The following is a 25632-nucleotide window of genomic DNA, read 5'->3' on the forward strand; positions in this document are numbered from 1 at the left end:
AAAAGACTACATGAACTTGGCTGGTTTTGTCCAAAAAGAATTGAATGTGAGACAGGATATATTTGCTGCCCATGGATATGTCAATGGGGCAAATAATAAAACTAGTACAAATATATTTAAAGTAAAAGATAATTTCTAAAAACAATGAGGTATAAACTAGCCATGAATAGGTTTAAACTAGAAGTTAGAAAAAGTTTTCCACCAACTGCAAAAGTGAGATTATGAATCAGTCTTCCCATAGGAAAAAACCCCCTTATTTCCAAAACAGAAACTAGTAAATTTATGAAGGGATGTGGTAATGTACCCATGATTTGTGATGATCTGCTCACACCTAACTTTAACAACAGATAGGTTGCTTGTATGTATCCCTTAACAGTAACATAACATTAAGTCTTCTAGATCTTTTGCTTTCTCTTCCAAAAACCCAGACAAAATCTTAAGGATTAGATAACATTTTCATTGTTTATTATTGCAGTATTTTCTATAGCTCAACCAAGATTGAGGCTCCCTTATGAAAATCTAAAGTGATTAAAGAACTTGCAATAAATTGTTTACCACTAATTAAAGTAAGTCAACCATTAAATTAAGTTAGAAAATCGCCATTGTATTTTCACTCTTAAGAGTTCTTAATAATTATCTGTCACAGATCAATTTTTGCATTTCAGTAGAGAAAGAATTAATTACAAATGTATATAACTATTTTTCTGTATTCTACCCTTCTTGATAAACTCTGGCAATTTTGCTTACAAAACTGTTTGAAGCCCTGGGTTCAAGCTGCTCTCAACACTCAAATAGTGCTGAATACTTTCCCCAGCTAATGTTCCATTTTAATGAATTGAGGCCAGACACTGCTGGAATAAATGTGGTAAGTGGGCAGGAAATAGGTCATATGTTACAGAGGTGTCTTTTGCAGGGTCTGATGATTTTTAAATGCTTTTTCAAAATTCATAGTGGTTTTTCCCACTGCATTCTTTTCAAGTAGATTGGGTAATATAATACGAACTCTGAATTAGAAATTTTTCAGTTCCATGTTTTGTGGTGAATCTGATAGTATTACCATTTGTTATCGTCACGGGCCAAGTGTTCGTAACCGTTGGGCCATCCCTGTATGCCCACAGCAGGGCATAAGCAATCCAGAAGTCTTCTGGAATGCACTGATGATAACTTCCTTCTCCAAGAGTTAGAGGAGCCAATGAGGAAAGGTGCTATACTGGACCTTATTCTCACTGGCAGGGAGGGGCTGGCGGGGAATGTGAAGCTCAAGGGAAACCTTGTCTACAGTTACTATGAAATGGTGAAGTTCAAGATCTTTGGGGCAGTGAGAGAAGGGAGCACAGAAAGCTTATTACCCTGGATTCCAGGAGAACAGACTTTGGCCTATTTAGGGATCTGCTTGGTAGAGTAGCATGGGAGGTAAAGCCCTGGAGGGAAGAGGGCACCAAAAAAGCTGGTTACTATTCAAATATCACCTCTTTCAAGCTCAGGAATGATGCATCCTGACAAAGAGGAAGTCAGGTAAGAATGCTAGAAGGCCTGCATGGATGAACAAAATGCTCCTTGACAAATTCAAAAAAGAAAGCCTACAGAGGATGGAAGCAAGGACAGGTAGCCTGGGAGGAAGACAGAGATACTGTCTGAGCCAACAGGGATCAGGTTAGAAAGGCCAAAGCCCTGATGGAATTAAATCTGGCCAGGAATGTTAAGGGCAACTAGAAAAGCTTCTATAGGTACATCAGTGATAAAAAGAAGACTAGGGAAAATGTTAGCCCTCTCCAAAAGGAAATGGGAGACCTGGTTACGCAGGATGTGGAGAAGGCTGAGGTACTCAATGACATTTTTGCTTCTGTTTTCACTGGCAAGTGCTTCAGCCACACTGCCCAATATGCAGAAGACAAAGGCAGGGATTGGGAGAATGAATAACCACCCACTGTAGGAGATGATCAAGTCTGAGACACCTAAAGAACCTGATGGTGTACAAGTCCATGGGACTTGATGAGATACATCCATGGGTCCTGAGGGAACTGGCAGATGAAGGGGCTAAGCCACTATTCATCCTATTTGAGAAGTCATGGCAGTCCGGTGAAGTTCCCACTGACTGGAAAAGAGGAAAAATAACCCACCCCCGTTTTTTAAAAAGGAAAAAAAGAGGACTGAGAGAACTCCAGGCCAGTCAGTCTCACCTCTGTGCCCAGCAAGATCATGGAGCGGATCCTCCTGGAAACTATGCTAGGGCACATGGAAAATAAGGAGGTGATTGGTGACATCCAACATGGCTTCACTAAGGGCAAATTGTGCCTGATGGATTTGGTGGCCTATGATGGAGTTACAGTGCTGGTGGATAAGAGAAGAGCAACTGACGTCATCTACCTGGATACCTGGACTTGTGCAAAGCATTTGACACTGTCCCCCACAACATCCTTGTCCCTAAATTGGAGACACGTGGATTTGATGGATGGACCACTTGGTAAATAAGGAATTCACTGGATGGCTGTACTCAAAGCCATTGTCAACATCCCAATGTCCAAGTGGGGAGCAGTGACAAGTGGTGCTCCTCAGGGGTTGGTATTGGAACCAACATCTTTGTTGGTGACATGGATAATGGGATTGAGTGCACCCTCAGCAAGTTCATCGACTACACCAAGCTGTGTGGTGTGGTTGACATGTTGGAGGGAAGGGATGTGCCATCCAGAGGGACCTGTACAGGCTTGAGAGGTGGACCCATGCGAACCTCATGAAGTTCAACAAGGCCACGTGCAAGGTCCTGCACGTGGGTTGAAGCAATCCCAAGCACACATACAGGCTGGGTGATGAGTGGACTGAGAGCAGCCCTGCGGAGAAGGACTTGGAGGTGTTGGTTGACAAGAAACTTAACATGACCCAGCAATATGTGCTTGCAGCCCGGAAAGTCAACTGTATTCTGGGCTCCATCAAAAGAATTGTGACCAGCAGTTGAGGGAGGTGATTCTCCCCATCTGCTCTGCTCTCATGAGACCCCACCTGAAGTACTGTGTTCTGCTCTGGGGCCCCCAACATAAGAAGGACATGGACCTGTTGGAGTGGGTCCAGAGGAGGCCACAAAGATGATCAGGCGTCTGGAGCATCTTTCCTGTGAGGACAAGCTGTGAGAGTTTTGGTTGTTCAGACTGGAGAAGAGAAGGCTCCGTGGAGACCTTATAGTAGCTTTCCAGTATCTGAAGGAGGCCTACAGGAAAGGTGGTATGGAACTCTTTATCAGGGAGTGCAGTGATAGGGGTAGCAGGTTGAAACTGAAAGAAGGTAGATTCAGATTAGATATTAGGAAGACATTTTTTACTGTGAGGGTGATAAGACACTGGCACAGGCTGCCCAGAGAAGCTGTGGCTGCCCCCTCCCTGGCAGTGTTCCAGGCCAGGTTGGACGGGGCTTTGAGCAGCCTGGTCTAGTGGAAGGTGTCCCTGCCCATGGCAGGGGGCGTGGAACTAGATGGTCTTTAAGACTCCTTCCAAGCCACACGATTCTACAATTCTCGATTGTATGTGCCTACTTTGATGTTCTCGCACATGATAGATCATCCTTTTGCTTCAAAGGGATCCCACTAAACTGTAAGTGCAGTAAGGGCATATGGGAATATTCCTATTTTTAGTAAAAAATCACACCTTTTTCTATGGCTCTTCTAATCTTGTGATGTTTGAAATATATAAGCCACGTTGCGTGATAATTTTTCCTGACTCAACTCTATACATAGGTCAGGGTTTTTCATTAGTGGCTTTTCTAGAACTGTGTCATAAGGCTCTGTGGTCTGTTTTTCTTTCTGGGTGTTTGAAAGGAGGAAGATCTATTTAAAACATGAAAGGAATATGTTTTGGTTATTTGAACAATATTAGAACTTTTCCTGCTGTTTCTAGAAGTTGAGTGATGTTGAAAGTACATTCCAAAAAGCTTTTTCTTATTGAATTGTATCCTAAGGAAATTAAGTTGGAATATCTATGTATGATCCAGTGTACTTTTAAGATTCCACTAAACCAGGCATGGTGTTTGACCTGAATTTGGTTTTGAAGCTACATTGGTACAACTTTATATTAAGCCATTGCAATTTCATTCCAAATTAAAGTTTTCTTCTTCCATCTTGCTTGTGCTTTTGCAGAGCCTTTAGATTTCAAGTTTTTTTATCTAAGGTGCATTACAGAAATAATAACACTAATTTTTTTTTTCTTTTTTGATTTACAAAGAATATCTCTAAACATTCTTAGATTCCAAGGCTGACTGATATTAATAGGTGGCTTTATCAGAAGCTGACCACAGTATAACAGTAGGAGTATTCATATAACCTCTGAGAGAGCATGGATACGTTCTTTAAATTGTATAAGTACCAACTGTAAGTTTCTCTCTTGTGTCAGTCATCAGTTTTGTCACTTTCCTACTAATAACTTGGTCTTATTTCCCCTCTTGTAATTAAAACAAAATCTTACAGTTTAAAGTGACAGATTAGATGTTTCTGCCAGGAATTAAGGCATGACACACATTCTTCTTGAGATGTGTATTTCCAGCCACAGGAAGGATTGCTCCCACTGTTTTGTATCAGACGAATCATCTTCCCTCTCCTTTCATTGGAAAGCTCCAGAAGACAGAGTTCAGTTGATAGGAGGGAGGTGTAATTTATGCCCTCCATTACCATAAGCAAAACCAGATTTTAAAGAGGGTCTGAATACAAGAATGCAACTGCAGTAGAGAGAAATAGAGAAGTGACACAGAGGAGGAAAAATGTTGCCCTGGATTTCTGCTTCAGGCCAAGCTGTCCTACCAGGTATTACACAAAAAGCACCATGATCCAACTCCCAGGTAAAAAAAAGGAGCAGTATAAACTGGTCCTTCCTAAGTGTAGATTCACTTCAGCTGTAAAGCATAGATCAGGAAACCAAGGGCAAAGAGGAATAAAAAACTGCTCTCATTATAGGCAAATAAACCCTGTCAATCTAGAGGAGCATGGAAGGATGCCCTGCTCCAAGCATGGAGTACAAATGTCTTTTACTCAACTTCATGGGTGAAACATAACCTGTAACTTTTGAAATGTCATCAGCAGTCACTCACATACCTTGATTGCACACTCTTTGCTTTTTAACAGTTGCTCTTCACTCCAAATGAGGTAAAAAGATTATTGGCTGGATATTGTAGCCATGGTTGTCTGTGATAAATAGGTATCAGCATTGGTAATTAAAAAAAAAACCAACAACATTTTATGAAAATCTTTGCTGATGTACTAGTTGCCGACAGTTTTTCTTAGAGAGTTTTGAAAACAGTCCTACATTAAAGTATTATAAAATCATAGCTGTGAGTCACAGAATATGCAGAGACAATGTAACTTCTGCTTAAAAAATATATCTTAAAAGAGCAGTGATCAAAACCAGATTGATTAGAGCCAAAGAATGTAGTAATTTGGAACAATATAAGTCAAGCATCTTAAAGGGTTTGTTTTCTGTTAAAAATTTAAATCTCCTAAAAAGCATTGCCAAGCTGTAACAAGTCCTTTATTCCACAAAAACAAAATGATGTGGAAAGTGAATATTGCCCCCCCCAGTAAAATTACATTCCAGGTTGCCCAAATATCTTAAATTGTTCTCCGTTCTCTGGCTTGGGCTTCTCTTTCTTCCTCATTGACCTAGCTGAGGCAACAGCAAAGAGATGTCTTCAGAGAACAAGAATGCACTTGTTTCAGAAAGAGGAACTGGAAATATCTGTGATCAATTTGTGTTTTTCTTCATGACTTTCAGAGCAGTTTAATAGAGAATGGGTGTTAGTGAGACTGAAGTCTTTCTGCTTCACCTCATTCCCTTTGGGAAGGTAGTTTTAAAACAGAAATGAAGGCTGAATGCTGTTGGAAGTCATCCATGCAGAATATTTGGATGTATTACAGATAGCTGTGCCTATAAAAAAGGAGGAAATTACCACTTTCTTACTGTGAAGTCCAGGAAATGTGAAAATATGTTATTAGACAGATACTGAACCATATGGGTAGAGACCGATGAAATTCTGCCTCAATAATATCAGGTGGATAAACTTGCAGTTTACAAATCTAAATATTTGTCTAAGAAGACATAGAAGGAACAAAGAAATTCTCCAGTGGTGTTATGAACAGCTCTCCACCCCCTTGGTTATCACTCAAGATAACGACCGTTGTCATCCTTTCTCATCAGAGGACAAGAAGATGCAACCATGGCCACACAGGTTTTCCACCTCTCAAGATAACTAGCCCTGTGGAGAAGTAGCATACTTGTGTCTTGCTAGCTCCCCTCAGCTAGTAGCTCATCAAGAAATTGTAGGTTTGACTCAGGAATGACTAACAGTAGGGTCAGGCCCTGTGTCACACAGGAGGTCAGAAAGATGGGCTATGCTGGTGCTGATCTGTGCAACACCCAGTGTGGGGCAAGGCTCCCTCTTCTTGCCAGGAGCCCTATGCTACAAATGTGGGCATACTTCAATGATTCCCATGTTTTCCTTCTACCTCATTGTCTATAGCCTGTGTGCTTTTAGAGCTTTTTAGAGAGATTTCTGGTAAATTTCTGCCTAAAATGTAATCATACCTCTTTAATGCAGGTCAAGACTTGTATTGTTTCCAGGCTCTCTGGAGAGGGGATGATGTCTCCCAGCTCTTACCTGCAGCAGCGCCTTGTGCTACTGCACTGTGTGCCTGCAGCCTGCAGAGAACTGCTGCCAGCAGATGGGAATGGGATGTATTTCTCAGGAAAGCTGAAGCTGATGGTTTGCTGTAAGCACAAACTTCTTGGAAGATTTCTTCTGGAGAGCGTGAAGATTGGAAGGAGAGGATAAGGGAAGATGAGGGAAGTGAAGTGAGAGTGTATGAAGGATGACTGAATGGGGAGTAGTTCCCCATTGGTGATTTTGGAGGCTGAGCAGAGGAAAATACTTAGTTTTTTGCATCCATTAAAGAGAGCTGTTGGGACAAGGAACATGCAGAAGTTTAGTACAGGGTGGAGAGGTCCCTTGGGAGAGTACCCTCACATGTCTGAGAGGCTCATATTTGGATTCAGAGGGTATATCTAATCCAAACATCATCTGTATATTAAAGCTGTTTTGGAGCCCAAGTGGCATCTGGACATTCGTCTCTTTGCATCCACTAGCTACCACCACTGTTACAGTGCAGATGGCGGTATGTCTGCCTTGGGGTATAACTTATAATAGGGAGTGAAGGTCTGCAGTCACCAGAAACTGAATTATCAACAGCCAAGGGTCTGAAAAAGTGGAAAAAATTAGAGATACATCACAGAACGTTGATGGCTGCCATCCAAGTAGTCTGAAAGAACCAAACAACAAAGCAGTCAAGCTGCTAACCCAAATATATAATTTACCCTTAAATTAATGCTCTACCTGCCCATTAAAAATGTGTTGTTGCAGACCTTTATACACAGCTAACCAAATTTACTTTGGCCCCAAAAACAGTAGTTGAGAGCTGTGTTACTTCTGTGAAGTAACCAGAGGAAGCACATGGTCCCTGTGCTGGCATGGGACACCAGGGCTGGGTGGTCACTCCAAGTCTCGCTGCAGCCCTGCTCCCCACTTCCCCCCAGGCAGAGCTGACATATTTTCCCAGGCAGGCACTGGCTGATCTGCACTGTCCTTTCCTGGATGAGGGAGGGGAGGTGAGAAGGGGATCCACCACTCTACCCAGTGCTGGGGTGGTCTGTACAACGCACACCGTGGTGCTGGAGGCTGAATTCAGCCCTCTACAGGTTTGAATGGAGCTGCCCTAAACATAGACTTAAGGAGGCACTATGGTGGGTGAGAATCTGCTAAAAAAAGGCAGTGTGGTTTTTATATGTTGCGGCATGCTGCACCAAAATTTTGCATCACAGCCTTTTGATCTTTCTGCACTGCTAATCTGGGGCTCTGCAGCAATTCAAAAAGTAGTATTCAGATCCAGACCTGCTGTTAAAGGTAGTCTGCTAGAATAGCATGCTTGATTGCATAAAATTTATTAGCTGATTTCTTTCCAAATTTGTGTGGGATTATGTTTCCAAAAAATGCTAGTTTGTCATTAAGCAGAAATCAAAAACTGTCGTAAGTCCTCAGATCCAGTATCCTGCCAGTTACAGTGCTTCACTCCCCTTCTTCATAGTGTCAGGATCACAGCTATCACCATCTTAAAAATAGTAATCTGTGGTGAGGAGAATTCCTAGCTTCTTCATTAACCAAATGCTGTTAATACATTGGAAAGTGTAGGAAAAATAATTTCATACATTATTAATTCCCTGCAGAGGATGCAAAATTTAAAAGAGGTTTGTCTTTCTGAGTTTATTTTTCTTAGGTTAGAGAATAGGGAAAAAAAATCCAGTTTACCTATATTTGAGTTATACTCGGGTATAAGCAGACTAACAAGAATCTATTTTCTCCCTCCCTCCTCTTAAAGACTTGTCCCTGAAGGGTGTACACCAAAGGGAAAAAACAGTGCTGTGACTATTGCCTCAAAAAAGACAGAGCCTTCTACCTATTGCTGGTTTTGTCCCTGCTAACTAGAGACCAGAGGCACACAGAGATAGTTTCATACACCTGTTATGCATTTAACAATGCTATACATCTCTTTTCACCAATCCAGCAAGCTTGGCTGCTGTCACTGTGGTACAACTGACGTGTTGCTCCATACCTTGCACCCCTTCTGCAGGTGAGAAATTCAGACCTGGAGAAGCATCTCACCAACACTTTTTTAGAATTAGTTTAGCTGATGAAAATATCTCCAGAAAGTCCAGAAATTGAATGGGAATGAAAAGACTTATCTGTACAAATAGTCCTTTCTGTAGAGATAGCATAAAGAACAGTGACAAAGACTGTCATGCCCAAGCTGGATTTCTGAACAGGAGGAAGACTTAAGTATCTATTTTTTATTCAGCTGGTACCTTCCCCAAGTTGTACCTTTAGAAAAAATATTTTGTTTTGTTTTTCTTGAAAAAAAGAGGTTTATGCAGTTAAAAGTACCTGTTTTTTTTTTTTTCTAGTCCCCAAATAAGCGTATACCCTTTCCAGCCAGACGTGGCCTTCCCAGGGGTATTTTTTTCTAATAAAAGGAAGAATTTTCACAAACCTTCTAGTGAAAATGCTTATCAGCATGAGTTGATACTGGACAATACACAGGATGCACATTCCTAACAGTAAGAATTACTTAGCTGTCCAAAAGTCAGTTTGCCTTCAAGAAGAACGAAAATAGCAGATGAACTGAATATTGAGATGGAGGAGAAGAACCCTGTGGCTCCTTTGTCAGGGACTCTGGCTTACATTGCCTGAAATTCCAGGTCAGCATTAGCAGGGAACTTCTACAAAAGATAATTGCTTTAAAGCCCCCTCACTGAATAGGGACGCTACATTAGAGTGATCGTGTTAAAAGTTCTGGAGGACCAGCAAGGGAGGTAAGATGAGAACAGCAAAGTAACAAAACAGGAGTGGGGAGGGGGGAGAGATCTAAAGTTTCCTAAAGAATCCATCTCAAAGAAAAAAACTAAAACCTTTCTTATATGAATATATCCCTAAAAATAGTAAGAAATACCTATTTGTACAGAAGTAAAAAGAGAAAGGAGATGGAATCCAGTGTACAGGGCAGCCTGTGAAGCAGTAATCAAGAAACTCTGGTTCTATTCATGGAATTTTATTCTTCTGCACTTCTTTTTCCCATCAGTTTGCTAGCTAGTAAGATCTCTGCAGCAGATTAGTAGCTGTGAGAACTGTGTGATTTATAGAGCAGCAGCAAAATTGCCCTATCTCACCTGTGATGCATTGCTATGCTGTCGTTATTTTAGAAATGATAATGTCTTGCAGTTTGCTTAAGCCCAGTCTCAGTTACGTGCATGTATGTACATACTAACACCAAACCCAGCCACTACAATTATCTTTACCTTCTTTGACTCTCAGGATGTGTTCATCAATTAGAGTGCAATGATATCTCAATTTTTCTGTTGAGAAGTCACAGTTGTTTCAGAGGCATTCACAATACAAAAAAATTTAAACACTCCCTGCAAGACTTCTTATCTTTTTCCAGCATGAATTTTCTTTTTGTTACCCAGCTATCTGTAAGCCTTTGGCAAGATCCTCCTGGAAGTTCTCAGTCTTTTTTTTTTTCCTGATCTTGAGTATGGTGAATAATCCTGAGTCATCTGCACTCATGCCCAGTTTTCTGTTTTTTCTCTCGTTCTCTGTTTGTTCATTATTCATTGAAACTGAATGCTGGGATTCAAATCACCTAGTTTTTGAGGTTTATAATGCAGAGGTTTAAATCTGAGTCAGTGTCCCCAAGCTCCCTTTGCAGTCTGTGGAGAGGAATAAACAGTTGTAGGACATGATTCATCTCATCTTAAACTAGATTTGTGAAACAGGTCAGATGAATCATATCTTAGAAGCCCTCTACAGACCTAAGATTGCTTAAGCATGAAAGAGAAACAGCCTAGTGTCAGATCTGGAGAAAAGGAAAAAGTAAGCCTATGCATCCTGATTCTTGGAGGAGTGGGAAAGGATGACGGCATTGCTACCCAAGGTTATTTATGTTCCCTTACCATAACCCAGATAACATCCCAGGTGTAGGTTGGTATGAGCCAGTAGAAGCAGTTGCACCAGCAGACCTGTGTGGATGGAGCAGAGAGTGGCCAGGATGTGAGAGGAGATACACCCTGCTGTGTGGTCAGAAACCAGGTTAACTGTGGCTAACCTGGCCCTAAAGCTGCACCACTGGTGGAAGGGGCAGCCTTTGCCTCTCATGTCTCCTCCACCCCAGCTGCCTGCTCCTGCTGCCTCCCCTCCACCAGCTCTACTGCCTCTGCTGACACAGGGGAGGAGTGACTCGCTGATCTACGTGAAGACTATCTCAAAAAAAAAAGAGAAAAAGGAGGAAAAAAAAGTCAATTGAAGCTTGATCTGAGAGCTGCTTAAGCTTGCCTCATGGGTGCTAGGACTGACACAGGGGAAAAAGCAGAAAACTTCTGGGGAAAAGGAAGGTAGTGTTTGCAGAAGTATGTGTTAGGGATAGTTCTCATGTCTAGAGCAAAAGGTGATGTATTCTGGACAACTCAAAGTTATTCTTGCCTGGAGCTTGGAAATATTATTCCCTTCTTTGTTTTATTTCCTTTGACTCTGCAAAGGTTTTGTCCTTGAACTAGTACAAAGCAGAGACACTATCAGCCTCTTTGTGTTACCTCAGAGGGCGTGGAGCAGAATATTTGCTGAGGTGTTTTCATGGTAATACCAAAGCTCATTACAAACATACTTCTCCACACTGGAGGTTTTTATTTTGGTGGTTTTGAAATGGTAAGCAGCTATACTCAGAAAATGTATGCTCTTTTCAGGAAATGTAGCCAATGGGAGAGTTATTTTGCCATCACATAATGATTCTCTGGTATTAAAGCATTGACTTGAATTGCAAGTTGATTTCATATATGAAATATCTAGATGGTTTACTGACAAACAGTCCTACTGGGAGGGATTTTTTTCAGATCTCCAAGCATATATTTGATATTGGCTTATGGAAAGAACCTCCTGCATGACAGACTAGGACATGCAGGTTGCATTCTGAGTTTTGACTGAAATCTTTGATACTTGCCATAAAATAGCACAGAAGATCTTAATCTATTTTTAAAAATCAGTAACAGCACTTAAAATTTAAAAGACTGAAGATTAAAAGCCAGTTCACACCTCTTGACAATTATATCCATGAGAAGATAGGAGAAGCCAGATCCACACCAACAATGACCAAGTGGCCCAGATTAGTTCTGGGACACTGTGGGAACTGGGGTATCATCAGTGCTGAGCTATTTCAGTCCAAAAGCAGGCTAATTGGATTTGGAGGTTCATTACTGTAGCAACTAAACCAGAAAGTCTGTTCTACAGATATTATGGCTCTAGGAGTGCCTGTAATTAAGTAGACCTGTTTTAGCAACCCCCTGACTTTCTGAACACCCTCTTCTTCACTGAAGTTTGTGTTGATTCTCTCTCCAAATTTAATGCATTGGGAGTGTGAGGGCTTCTTTTTTATTTTAGAAAGTGAAGAAAGTAGACTTTCACATTAAAGAATAAATAAATTAGGGAGGCTGAGGGAAGCAAGATTTAGGGGTGTGAAGATATGAGCAAGGTAGCTAATTTGAAACTAAATTGAATTTTGTAGGGTTTGGCTAGCTTGGAGAAAATATTTTTAATAAATAAATTATATTTGCTTGTGAACAGTAGGCTCTTATAGAAAAGAAATTCTTCAAGTCAAGAGAGGAACAGCTCAAGAAGAGTGCTGATGCATGTTTTAGTCAGGGTACATGTCTAATTAAACATTCTGAAGTAGAAGGCTGTCAGCAAAAGACTGCCGAGCCTTTCTTGTCCTCACTGGTACTCTTTCATGTGCATGTGGGTATCCTTGATCATCATGTTATACAAATGATTTGATATTTTAACTTTTAAGCTACCTTAAGTAGCTTTAAGCTACTAACTTAAGCAACCCAAGATGCATTAGGAATGTGGAAGTCCAGAGCTGAGAAACTGAAAACAAGTGATAGCTCTATATATTCTGCAGAACTATACCAGTTTAAATCAGTTGAGCACTCTGCATCATTTCTAGGAAGACTCACGCTCCTAGCCTTCTCTGAAGTACATTTACATTTTGTCGCCTTGTAAAAGCCTTGCTGACTTTTATCTTCTTTAATAGCTTGACCCAGTATTACTTCCAAAAGTTTCGTTCTTGATGGAAAGTGTCAATATGAGGATGCTGTAATGTGTGTGTCACATATTTGCCATGTATTTTGAGGTTTTAAATGAGATATAAGTCACAGTGTAGATCTAAGCTACTGTTAGGAGTAAATGTCACCAAGTAGAAAGAGAAACATATCTGTAATTCACAAAATACAGCAATGAAATTTAATATAAAAATCTGTTCTCCAGGCAGCAAGAGGAAAATATGTCTAAAAGTATATAGAATCATAGAATAGTTTGGGTAGGAAGGGACCTTTAAAGGTCATCTAGTCCAACCCCCCCTGCAATGAGGGTAATAATAGGAATGAGGGCATTCTAAACTATCTTCTCTTCTGTCCATAAATGATGAATCTTCAGATGCTCACTGTGAGCTCTTCTGTCCCCATGAGGCAAAGGGAATTTACCTGGGCCTGTCCTTTTGTTTCTGGTCTCTGTGGAGGGAAGGAAACATACTTAGCTGTGAATGGAATGAAGGCTGCCTTTCTCAGTCCTCAAAAAGAGAGATGAGAAGCATTTCCACTACAACACTTTTTTTCCGAAATATCAGCCCCAGAGTGAAAGTGGTGTGGCCATATAATTTTCCCACCATTTCTTCACAAGGATCTAAATGGTCCTATGAAAAACCCCAAATAATTTTTCCTTTCAACCTATGTGAAGGCACACCCATAGATGCTAGGTATGATGACACAAGGGGTTCCCAAAACAGTTGTTCAGTGAGATTAAACCAGTCTTCCCATAGCAACAAGGGAGGATATAAGAGGACTTTGTCCATCTGTAGTCAGAAACCTGGGTGAGGAGCACCTGAACTCATGAGGAGGAGGGAGATGACATCTAATTTCCAGCAAGCATATGAGGAAATTTTGTAGATAGCTATTTTGTATTTGCTAGTCAAAAAAAAAAAAAAAAAAAAAAAAAAGCCTCCCCAGTCAATAATCTGGAGGAAATTTTACCCTTAGGAAGCTGAGATAACCTTTCTCACCCTGAGAGCTGTCTATGGATCCCACTGCTCTTGTCCTGCTGCCACCACCTCCTATGGTTACTCTTCTGACAAGTTGATGGCAGCTTATTTCTTTTTATATTATATACTGGAAAACCCAGAGCAGTCTGTAGGAATTGTGATAAAATGGTAGCATATTTAAATAACATCCTACCTGGTGGTGCAATTAGCAGTCATGCATGGTCATTTTTGTTGCTTTACATGGACTACTTCCTTTTTGTACTGCTGTTACATCCCAGTGCTCTGACAGCATGACCTGTGAAGCTGTTCAGGGGGCTGTCTTGTGATGAGCTGATAATTTTGGCAATAATGGGAGCTGCTGGTAGTGATGGAACTGAAACACTATTCTTATCCTGGAATTTTGCTCATCTTGATTAATCAGTACACAAGAGCTACTGGGGTGCTTGTTGAATTTAACAAGTTAAAGGATCACCAGACTATGCCATACACTTCTCTTGTGGAAGTTGAAAGTAGCTAAGCCAGACTGCTCAGTTTACAAGAGCAAATTTCTTTTCTATTTTAATATTCCACCTCTCAGAAAGAAAGCATCTCTCAGAAAGCTGAGGACTTTTTTCCCCATTTTTCTTAATACAACAGGTTAAAGCTACGTGGTTAAGAAATGGCACCATGAAATGCCTTTTTTTACAATAACTCTGTGAGCAGACAATGTTCAAACCATCCAGAGGAAGAAAAAGAATAGGGCATGAATTTCTAATATTTGCCTAGTGTGGACTTCTATTTATTGTGAACATTGATGCAGGGCTCTTTTTTCACTGAATAGGTTGGAAGATGACAGAGGCTGTTCAGAAAGGCTAACGTTAGGGACAGGAAGCTAATCTCAGACTGCCTTTAAAGTTAGTGGCACTAGAATGGATGACTCAGAGAAGGAGCAGCTGAATTTAGGTGCTCTTTCTTGCCTGCTAGAAGGCAGCAGACAAACTAGGCTAACTAAAGTTATATCTTTTAATGACCATACCCAAACCGTATGTCTTTAAATATGCTCACTATTTTGATCCGTGACACTGCACTCACACACTTTGCCAGATGGATGTGTTCCATCTGTCTTTTTCTACAATGGCATATCACAAGCATCAGCTTGAACAGTAAATCTGTGCTAGAGTTAACCATGGTTTATTATTTCTATTAATAGCCTACGAAAGATCAGTAATCTGAAAAAGTGCCACAAAATTATTCAGACTAATAAAGGACAGAAGATAAGACTGGGGGAACTTGTAAGATGCCCAACAGGCAACAGGCAACAGCCAACATTTTAGTGCACAGTCATGATTAAAATAGCTTGAAGGATTAGGGGCCAAAATTCTGCAAATTGTCACTATAACCACATCTGGAATTAAGGGGCAACCAGTGTGGTAGGTAGGACTGCACATACTAGGATTTTCTGTGCATTAATCAATTTAATATTTAATTCCTGTGAATCTTGGGTGCTAATGCAGAATGGGGGAGATTCTGGAGTGCTCATGTTGTAGAAGCCACAGAGGTCATCAGGTGCACAAGGGCAGGAGCACGTCATAAGTAAAATATGCTGTGCTTGCTGCATTTATGATGACTGCCTCTCATTGTGCTCAATATGCAATTGGCTGGTACAGACCTTATTTACCTGTAGGTTTTTGTTTGTTTTTGTTTTCCTAGAAGTCCTTTTAAAGTAAGCATTTTACAGTCCTGAATAGCATGCAGTGCTCTGTCATCATGAACGTCTGAGCAGAACTTGCATCACCCCCTTATGTTAGTCCTGGACATGTAGGAAAATTCTGTTAAAAGGAGTTACGTTCTGTAGATGGGGACCTGTGTGCTTCTGCACATACCCAGTTGGTAGAATGAGAAACCACAGGTTTGTATTAGCAGCCTAGAACCACTTTTGAATTTTCTGCTTGCAGCATTGTCCTATAGCAGCTCCACAGTTTTGAGCTTAGCTGGTCAGAATTTCCAGCTGGCCAGGAGTTCCTTACCCTCCCTTGGCAGCCCTGTTTTGATTGAGAATGGCTTTTGTTTTGGCTGGAAGATGTGTAAGCAGATGAGCAGAACTTGCAGAGAAAGATGCGTTGATTCTGGACCACCTTACTGTGGGGAGAGAGGACCACAGGAGAAGGGACATACCAAGCTTTTCTCTAAAGATTGAACCAGCCAAAGCCACTGTTTATCAGTGTTAGCAAGGACAGTATAGTGACAAAAGGGAAGGAGGCTCCAGTCAGTACTGTTTTATGTCTTCTCCTCCTCCCAGTTCATGCTTTTTCTCTCCTGGGGTTTGCTCTACTTCATTTCCACCTGCCACCTTGCTGACAGAGCTTCTCTAGCTCTGCAGTGCAGCATCTATCAGATGGTATTTGCCTCATTAGGAGTGCTTTCTGGTAAACAACACCTTCGTTGCACTGTCCAGGTGCTCAGAAGCATATTCAGTTCTTTCACGAGCAGGACAACATTTCTCCTTGCTGCTGTGCAGATGCCATTCTGTGAGGCAGAATAGCAGATGAAAGGCCAAATTCCTCAGTGCCCCCTGTGGAGATATGGCAGCCAGAGAACAATGCGCCTCTGTGGAGCTTTTGCAATATGTTTTTGAGCATGAATATGTGACTGCCAAGCACCACTTTTTATTATCTTCTCTAGGAACCATTCCTTGTGCCTTGCTGAACTAGTAACTCTTATTGCTGGTATCTTCAGACACTGGATAGATGGGTGGCAAGCAGGAACAGGCAAAGCAATCCTTCCTGTAAACTTCTTTCCACCATGAACTATGAGTTCTCAGCTCCCTACCGCGCTGGGCAGAGTTGCAGCTTTCCCTAGAAGGGATCCCCTGCTTGTGTTTGTGGAAAACTGCTTGTGATGATGGAAAACTGCTTTGGCATAAGTAATAAAAGAAAGTTGACTCTGACTTAAAATTTCTGCTGAAGTGGAGCTGTAGCTGTCCATAATAATTTCAAGATGATGAGTTAAGAGTTGAATGCAGAAAAAGTGGTAGTTGGTAGGTGGCCTCCATCTCATCTTAATCTGATCTAAATCAAACCTAAGTGACAAAGTCTTTGCAGGAGCACAAACATTGTGTTTTCCTGTGTTCAGCTGATCAGTGAATATCTGAAAAGTTACAGTCCCTGATCATTCACTGCAACATCTGTCCATTCTTTTTGCTTCTGAATTTTCCTTCCATAGTAGAACAAAATTTGCATTTCATGCATTTTATGCCCTGTGATAGAGACAGAGAAGAAATGTGCAAACAGAATCAATTGTGCTGGTGTGGAAAGCAAAGGAGAGGAACTCTAGATATTAAAAAAGAAAGATGTGTTAGTAGTGTGAAGAAGGAGATGGACAGAAATGGGGAATTTGAGGCCAAGTGGGAAACTCAGGAGAGCGTGAGCACTTGGGGGCTGTGTCAGGCTGCTCTAACATTGGCCTCCACCTGGCTCCCGTGGGTCTCATGGTGTCAGAAAGCTCTCCAGGAGTCACCAGATGCCCATCCTTCAGGTCCTCTGACTTTAGTTCCCATGATCAAGAGAGCGGAGGGTGCACAGTGCAGGAACAGGTACTAAGCAGTACAGGTGGTGTCACATGTGATCTGCCAGCATAGCTTTGTGCAATTCGTATGGCACAAAGGAGCATCCAGAAAGTCATCGTACGCTGTTCTCTGTTGCTGAAAAGGTGCTGCACCATGTAGATACATGTCTGAAAGAAAGCAATTAGTCAAAGCAGGAACTGTAGCACCATCATATACATATCTATTCATATGTGGATAATGGCACAAGTAACTCTAGCTGTCTTTTGGGGAATTATGCTCCTTTTATATTTTATTAGCTAATAACTTTCTGGCAACTGAGTCATCAAATTACAATAAAATAATAGTAAAATATTTTTAACAGTGAATATTTTAGCGAGTGTCTGACAATTATGTATTCACTTGCTTTCATTGGAAAGATAATTTAGATAAGAACAAGGGACACATCCAGTAGGAGAAAGAAATACAGGCATGTCTGTCATTATAGAAATACCTGAAAGCAAATAGTAGTGTAGGAGAGGGAGAGATAAAATAGGATAGAATTAGAAATTAGAGTATTTCGGTAGCATTAGCTGCAGATATTCTCTGTGTAGATTCTACTCGACATTTTTGTTCTTAATAGCATACAGAAAATCAAAGGAAAAAGTTAGTTTTGAAAACCTAGTATATTATTAAACTCAAAAGCAGAATGACCACTATTGTCAATTATTAGGTACTCGAAAAATTTGAAGTCTAGTGGCAGACAAACCAAAAAGATAACAATAACATGTCTAAATATTCATTTTGGCATGTTTCTGTTTGCTTGCTGTTGTTGCACATCTTTTTACTCATACCTGTTCTATACAGAAAACCTTTTGCCATTGTTGTTTCTGAAAAGTTGTTCAAATCACATTGCTAGTTCAGGTTCAGGTTTGGTCATTGCTCACGTTATTAAACAATGGTCTCAATTAATTAAGACATTTAAAAAATTGGCATGTTTAGTATATTTGTGCATGCTTCAAAGTATTCTAGAAACTAACCATTGTCGTTGGCTTTTAACTGTGTAATTCCTCAGTACACTGATAAAAAATTAAATACTCGGACCATGGGAAATGTAGTGTCTGTTCACTGAGTCAGCACATGACTTGGAGCCGTGTTTTGGCACTCTTTCTTGAGTAGAATGGCACCTCGGTTTGCACAGTGCTCATGCCAGTGAAACTGCCTCTGTGGCAAAGAGCCACCATGCACGAATAAGCACAAACAAGGACTTTGGCCATTAATGTTTCTGCCCTGTGAGCAAAAAGAAAAGTTTGGGGGTTGATTTGTTTGTTTGTTTTCCTTTCCAAAGCATGTTCTGATCCTCTGTTGGCAAGTGCTTTACAATACTGAATATGATGACATGCTTCTCAAGTAAGCAAGTAAATAAGCTTAATAATGACAGCCTTGGCCTAGTATGCTATTAGTCTGGGCACTGTACAGTCATAACAAAAGATGGCATTTCCTCTGCAAAAGAACAGAATTAAGGTAGGGGAGATCAAACAGGTATCACAAAAAGTTAATTCCCAGGAAGGATGAGATTGCACTGGTCGGGCTGAAAAGCACTCATCTTGGCACACTGGTTATCTAACCACCATTGTTGTTGGCAAAGCAGAAAAGAACAATTTCAAGGTTAGATGAAGGGAGAGATTAGAATTTTACCTAATGAATGTTCTCAGGGGCCTGCTTTTCTTGCACATATAGTGGCATTAGCACAATGCAGGAGAGTCAATAATGTTGCCACAGCCCATAGGAGTGGTAAGGAAGTGGTTGTACCCTGTACTGCGCCACAAAATACTACAGCTAATGAAAGTTCAATGCCTTCTGTACCAAGATGAATATTTTGTATTAAAAGATACTCCTCCATTAGCAGTGTGAGTGGCTGCCTCCTAAGAAGCTGATCATGCTTTCCCTAATCTCTTTCCTTCATGAGCTGCCTGGAGAAGAAGAACAATGTCAGAATCAGCATAAAACTTCTCCTTGGTCTTTACTCCATTCGTTGTTGCACTAGTTACTAATAAGTTAGTGCTACCAGGTTTTGTGTATCTGAGCAATTACAGTGCCATTCATGTGGTTTTATATAGCTACCAGGCCACAAGAGGAATTACCTGAACAACTCTGTTCTTTTACAGGAGTTAATAACTTTTGCATTTCCTTACCACCTCCAGATGCAGGACATCAGTGAAATTAAACAAAATTGCAGACCTCCTAAATGTCTATCGGGAGCTTCAAGAAATTGTCCAGTGTTATTCATGGGCCAGTGTTGTAGAACTGGTATGGCTTTACAGTCATTTTGAAAAAATATGTTTACACTATCTTAAAACTCGAATCTAAGCATTCTTTTTTTAAAATGGAAAAGGTCACTGAGTATTTTATATAAACTCACTAAGACAATTTCAGAGGACTAATACTGTCTAGGTTCAAAATATATAAGGGTTATTAAAGCGCCATACAGTAAAACTGAAGGGAACTGAAGGAACTCTTCTCCTGTAAAGGATTTTAATAACAGCTGTGATTGTCTTTTGTTATTTATCTTGCTGTTGTGCCTGCAGGCCTTCCTAAACTCTTATTGTACAGACATACTATAAAGAGGCATTATAGCTTGCAGTCTCAGTTGTGACAGGATGAAAGAGTTTGGTGAACATCACTGATGGACCAGTGAAAAGAGTAAGAGGAAAGGTCCCTTATTGCAGCCTGTATTGGAGCCTGTTTACCCAATAGTTTAATGTTCCTGTCAGAAAGCCTTCCTTTAGCATGTGTAAAGAACTGTATATCTTTAATTTCCCTTTCTTGTAAAGGATGTTTCTTTCACAAGAAGAGGTGGGGGATGCCATGTACAAGGAAGGAGGTGGCTGTTTCTTCCTGTGGAGCACAGGGGAGCAGCCTCAGGCTGTGAGGTGTGAGGGTGGAAAAATGCAGCGAGGACCTGGAACCCCAGTCCTCAGCTGTGGTGGCCAAAACCATCCTGGGGACCAGGCATCTGTACAGAAGTTGCTACAGCTCAGGAAATCTGAGAGTCTGTTGAAATCAAACCAGACAGTAATGATTCCACCTGCAAGGACACAGTGAGCAAGGGGAGTGTGGTTTGTATAGCCTTAGCCTTTCTTCCTGCTTGACTTAGCCACTGGAGGTTGCTCAGTACTGTCAGACTTTCTCAAGTTGGAACACTTTTTGGTCTTTCCTAGAAAATTCACTTTATGGAAGAGGTTCAGGTAAATCCACCTCAGAGCCCTAGTGTACTGGGTCTGGCTGAGGGGGAGTTGACAACATCTAGCTGACTTGGAGTCCCACCATGACATGTAGCAAACCAGAAGAGAGAATAACATCTGTGCTAGACACTATTTTCTTGCTTAAAACATAGCGAATGCTGAAACAAACCAAAAACCTGGCATGCAATAGGTATACTTTTTCAAAGGCTAAAACAGGTGGCTGAGGTCACAATTTTCTTTCCTTTTCCCCTTTGCAGAGTTTCTAAATAATTTGGGTTGTTTGTGTGAGAATAGCTACTGCTGTTGTGGGGGGACAGGACTTGTTTTCACTTCATAGCCCTGTTTGTGGCTGTCACACAAAGCATGGCAATCGGTGAAACAGTGCTGTGAGAGTCAGGAGGTGAAAGCTGGACAACCGCAACAGGAGGAGAATTTTCAGACCTGATGGAATTTAAAGTTATTGGGGGATTTAAGTAATTTTTTTTTAATTAATTAATTTTGTAGTGTTCTAGTGAAGGTCAAGGGCTGATTAATGCTTTAGACTAAGGATGCTTTTGTTAGAGACATGCTGTCTTGGAAATAAAAAAGTACCAGTGTTAAATATATTTTGAGACACTGACACCCTGCCCCTTGACCAACATCATTGCCGTAGGCAGACTGCCATCCCCACTGCCACCCTGCCCCTTGACCGACATGGGCAAAATAGGCAGGATGCTGCCCACAGTATCCATGTGAGGTATCATCCTCTCCAGTCACACTGCCATTGCTGGAGCCAAGGGGCAGTACGACTCTTACCCACATTCAGAAGGCATTTACATCACTGGTTGTTGCTGCTAGGTGACCAAGTGTCATGGCATGTCATCACATCATGACACCAAGTGTCCCTGGATGTCGACCAGAGCCACAGCATCCCTTACAATGCCATGTTTGCTATTGGTGATTGGATGAGTCACCGTATGGGCACACTGTTGCTCATCTTTCCTACTGCCTCAGTAAAGCTTTGTTTTATAATGTGTTGTCAGACTCCATCACTGTTTAGAACACAGAAACTCAGCAGATAATGTGGAAAAAAAAAAAAAAACATAAGGCAGAAAATTTGACATCAGAAACACAGGGAAACATTGTGGTGCCTGATACAGCTTCTCCTCTCCCCATTTGATTTCCAGCTGCCATGTCTTGATTTCAGCACTGAACAGCTGTAACTCCTCTTCATAAATAATAGCAGTAGTAAAAACAGTAGGACTGGGACATATTTGCTTCTTTTGATATCCTTCTTCACCTTCTAGCAGCAGCATTCCTCATATTTGCTCTGTGAAGAATCAATAGTTTAAAAATAGAAAGGAAGGAAGGAAGGAGAAAGAAGGAACCTTCTGAGACCAGCTTCACCCATAATTTTCAAAAGCCTGGTTTATTTTTAAAATCTTTACTTTCCTCATGACATTATCACAGGAGTCATTGTTGATGTCTATAAATGTGTTTTTATATCATTCTAACTGACTTAACTCTGTTTTTGTTCATCTCCTCTTTTCTCCCAGTGGAGTTTTTATACTGTGATTTGGCTTCCATGAAGTCTATACGACAATTTGTGCAGCGGTTTAGAGCAAAGAATTGTCCACTCCATGTCCTGGTGAATAATGGTGAGTTCTGCTTTTTAGTTCACATATCTGCAGGGGATGATGTGACAAATGGGGTCCTCATCTTTCACCTCACATTTCAAATCAATTATCTGAACCATACGGCAGGTTACAATATGACTGCTTTAACAGGTATATCTTTCTAGGAGGTAAATTGCATTTATTGCATTTTTTTGAGAGATTGTCAGCTGAGCAGACTGAACACCTCAGTGCCACCCCTGCTTGTTGTGTTAATGCAAATCTTGTTCCTTTGCTGTATTTTTTAGCTCTCCATCACTAAAAATCATGCAACTACACAAGAATCTGAGCATCCCTAGTTTTTTTTTAAAAAAAAAAAGGAAAAGAAAGCTGTACTTTATATCTATAGAAAACCTGTCCTTTCACCTTTATTTACTTTCTCTCCCCTTATATTTTCCCTATATGACCACATGCATTTAATGTGACTGCCCCTGGTAAACTGGGTTGGAGGGTTAATCCATCTGAAATATAATCTAGCAAATCATCCAGTGACCTCAGAGCAGTCACTGCTTAGAAGTTGTCCATAAAGCTGCGTCCTCAGTGGTCAGAGAACACATTAAAAGGACAACATTTATCTTTGCTTCCATACAATTATCAAATGAATCTCATTACTCTTAGGGATTTTAACTTTTGTTATTCACATGGTTGACATCTAATTGTGTTTTATAGCCACAGTGTTTTTGGAAACCAGCCTATACAATAATTTTCCTCCAAAAACCCTGCATACTCTGCATCACTTTCCTAAAGGGCAATTTTCACCTGTCTTTTCAACAAGGGGAAAAACCCACCAGCAACAACTTAGTCTTCTTTTAGAAGTTTTCTGCTGTTATGTTCTGCCGTTCTTGTTTTCCCCATTATTAGCATGGATTTTTATTAAGAGATCCCAAAGAACTTTTTTTGGTTTTCTGTGCACCCTTCAGTCCTAGTGAGGGCAAATGTGCTGTAAATAAATAGGTCTGTTGCATTCATTGATGCCTTAAAGAGCATTCAGTAATACAAGCAAATATTTCAATAAAAATTCAAGAATATTTTATTTCCTGATTGATATGAAACATTCATGAAATATTCAATTAAATATTCATTTATATTTGATTAGTCAAAAAAGGCTACCATTATTATTATTATTTTAATTGTGCAATAATTAAAGGTAGTGGATATTTAATCCTGGTTACAAAATCTTTTCAGTTTTACATGCCTACTTTTAAAGATACAAACTGTTACACAGATGGGAACAACACTATCTGAAGAAACAGCATTTTGGAGAAAGAAAGGTTTTGAAATCTATGGACCCATCAGACATCCCCTGCCCTCCACCTGTTTTCTGCATGATCAAAGCCAGGACTGCGCAGCAGGGACTTGAGGGCAGATCTGGGGAGAAATGATGGGGCTGAAGCAACAGCACAACTGAGAAGCCCTCTTGAATAAAGGATTTTGTTCTGCCCTAGTTGCTGCTGAAGCAGGATGAATAAAAATTGCATTTAAATATATCTTCTTAATCGAGAAACAAAGTTCGATGAAAATAGATCTCCTAATGTGCCTAACATGATACGAGAGCTAAGAGCGTAGGCCCAAAGCTTCTTAAAAGAAAGAAGCTTGACACTGATATTTGCCTGAATCAGTCTATATTTTTCTGACCTGCAAGAAGGGCATTTGAATTCACTTACACTTACCAAAGTTGCCAAATATAGTTGTCAAGAGAAATCTCTTATTTGAGAAAATCCTGTTAGAAACTACAATGAAATGAATGGTCCAATTCTGCTTTTTGCTAAATCTTTAACTGAACCACAGAATCATGTCCAAATCTACAGTAAAATCTCCCATATTATTAGGTTAGTCTCTGACCATTACCTGTCAAGTCACCAGCCTCCACTTCTGAAAGCTCTTTCCTGCCTTTTTTCCTTTTCCTAGTCCTTCTTACTTGCTCTTGTAAATAATCTGTAGCATTTAGTTTTGTTACTAGTTTCATAGTGAAAGCCCAAGTGATTTCTTGGTACATAAGAGGAAAATGAACATACCTAATGGAGGAGAAATAGCCTGATGCAAAATCGTTTGAACAGCTTCTCTTGGTTTTCCACCAGTGTTGAGCACATCCAAGACAAATGCTGATGTTTACACTAACTGGTAGGCTTTTCCTTTTCCCTTTGCCTTCCTCTTTTTTTTTTTTTTTTTTTTTTCCTTGTCTTTTGTTTTTACTGTAATGCAATGCACTAAGGAGGAAGATTCAGTCCGTCATGGACTGCAGAGCTGGAGGCACTACTCACTCAAAAGCCTTATCACAGTTGCCAGCTCCACTGCCTTCACCACACAATCCCCTGAACACAAGTTTGGAAAAGGACAATGCTTGTAATATTTAAATGTCTGATGGGAATGAGTTGTTGGGCAAGTTGTCAGTGAGTGTGTATGCTTTCTGTCAGAAAACTCAGTTGTCAGTAGGAATACATTTTGCATGACCATTAGATGTCTTGCAGGACATCTCATAATGTCATGGTTGATTTTCTTACATCTCAGTGTATGCATCTAGAACAGTAGGTTTCTTAGTATCACTTATTACTTTTTTATTTCTTACAGATCTTGAAGGTCTAGAGTTCTTGGTATGAAGAATTATTTTTATTTTTTAGCATATGGGGAAGAGCCTGTGGGCCAGGCATCTGCACAATGCGTTTGTAGGCAGTCATATGCTTTTAAGAGTCTGACCCAAGGTCTGTTAGGACTAATGGAAAGTCTCCATTAGGTTTTGAAAATCGGACTTTGTGAGGGTCCCATGACTTCTGAATCAGACCACTGGCAACATAACAAGAACTTTCCTCTCTATCCTAAAACCAAGCATTTTATTATCAAGGACTGTACCCTTTTAATACTTTTAATGTAAAAACGCCAAGAATTGTTACATTACAAATTTTTTTGCACACTATATTTGTATTATTTAATTGCTTTAAATCAAAATCTTTTAAATTGATTGATATAATCATGTTTATACATTAGTGATCTTTCCACATCTTATCTTCATAAATCTATATCCTGTATGTATGTGAAGGGATGTGATATAATATTGTGGGCTTGTGTGAATCCATCAAAAAGCCAAACATTTCAAGATGAATTGAGGAAAGTTCTAACATTACACAAAAATATAAACTATGAAATCACATTGAAATATTATTAAAGACAAGTCATTTAGCATGAAGTACAGTTCTGGGTAAATAATCAATACTACAGGTCTGACCTAAGATTGTTATGAAATTTGGCAGTTTTCTAGGTCACTGGTGATTTTTTAAAAAAAGTATCACTTGCTCTCCATCAGTTGCCTGGCTCAAGGATCTAGTGGGAAATTAAATTAATAATAAAATCCCGAGTTTCAAAGTATTCTTCTAGAGATAGACACTCAGGTCGCATTTAACTAGAGTTTAGGTATGTAACTAATTCAGCCACTTTAAGAAGTCTTATGTGAACATTTAGGGCATTCAAAATGGAGATCAGTGCACTAGAGTCACCTCCTCTCTTTTTGTTAGTTGATTTTAGCATATACATTTAACTTTCTAATTTCTAATTTAAAAGGAA

At 40.2% G+C, this 25632-nt stretch overlaps 1 protein-coding gene across 3 annotated transcripts in view; it reads left to right on the plus strand.

Annotated features, from left to right (window-relative positions):
- DHRSX (dehydrogenase/reductase X-linked) overlaps window positions 1–25632 on the plus strand; it is a 176158-nt gene that overhangs the window by 87932 nt on the left and 62594 nt on the right. For 2 of the 3 annotated variants that reach the window (XM_074907820.1, XM_074907828.1), the window contains exon 4: window positions 21961–22062. The exons of the other annotated variant lie outside the window; for it this stretch is intronic. In XM_074907820.1, coding sequence (XP_074763921.1) covers window positions 21961–22062 — 102 coding nt within the window. The remainder of the gene's footprint in view (window positions 1–21960; window positions 22063–25632) is intronic. 3 annotated transcript variants of the gene reach the window in all.

This window comes from Athene noctua, chromosome 1 (genome assembly GCF_965140245.1).
Source record: "Athene noctua chromosome 1, bAthNoc1.hap1.1, whole genome shotgun sequence".
NCBI lineage: Eukaryota > Metazoa > Chordata > Aves > Strigiformes > Strigidae > Athene > Athene noctua.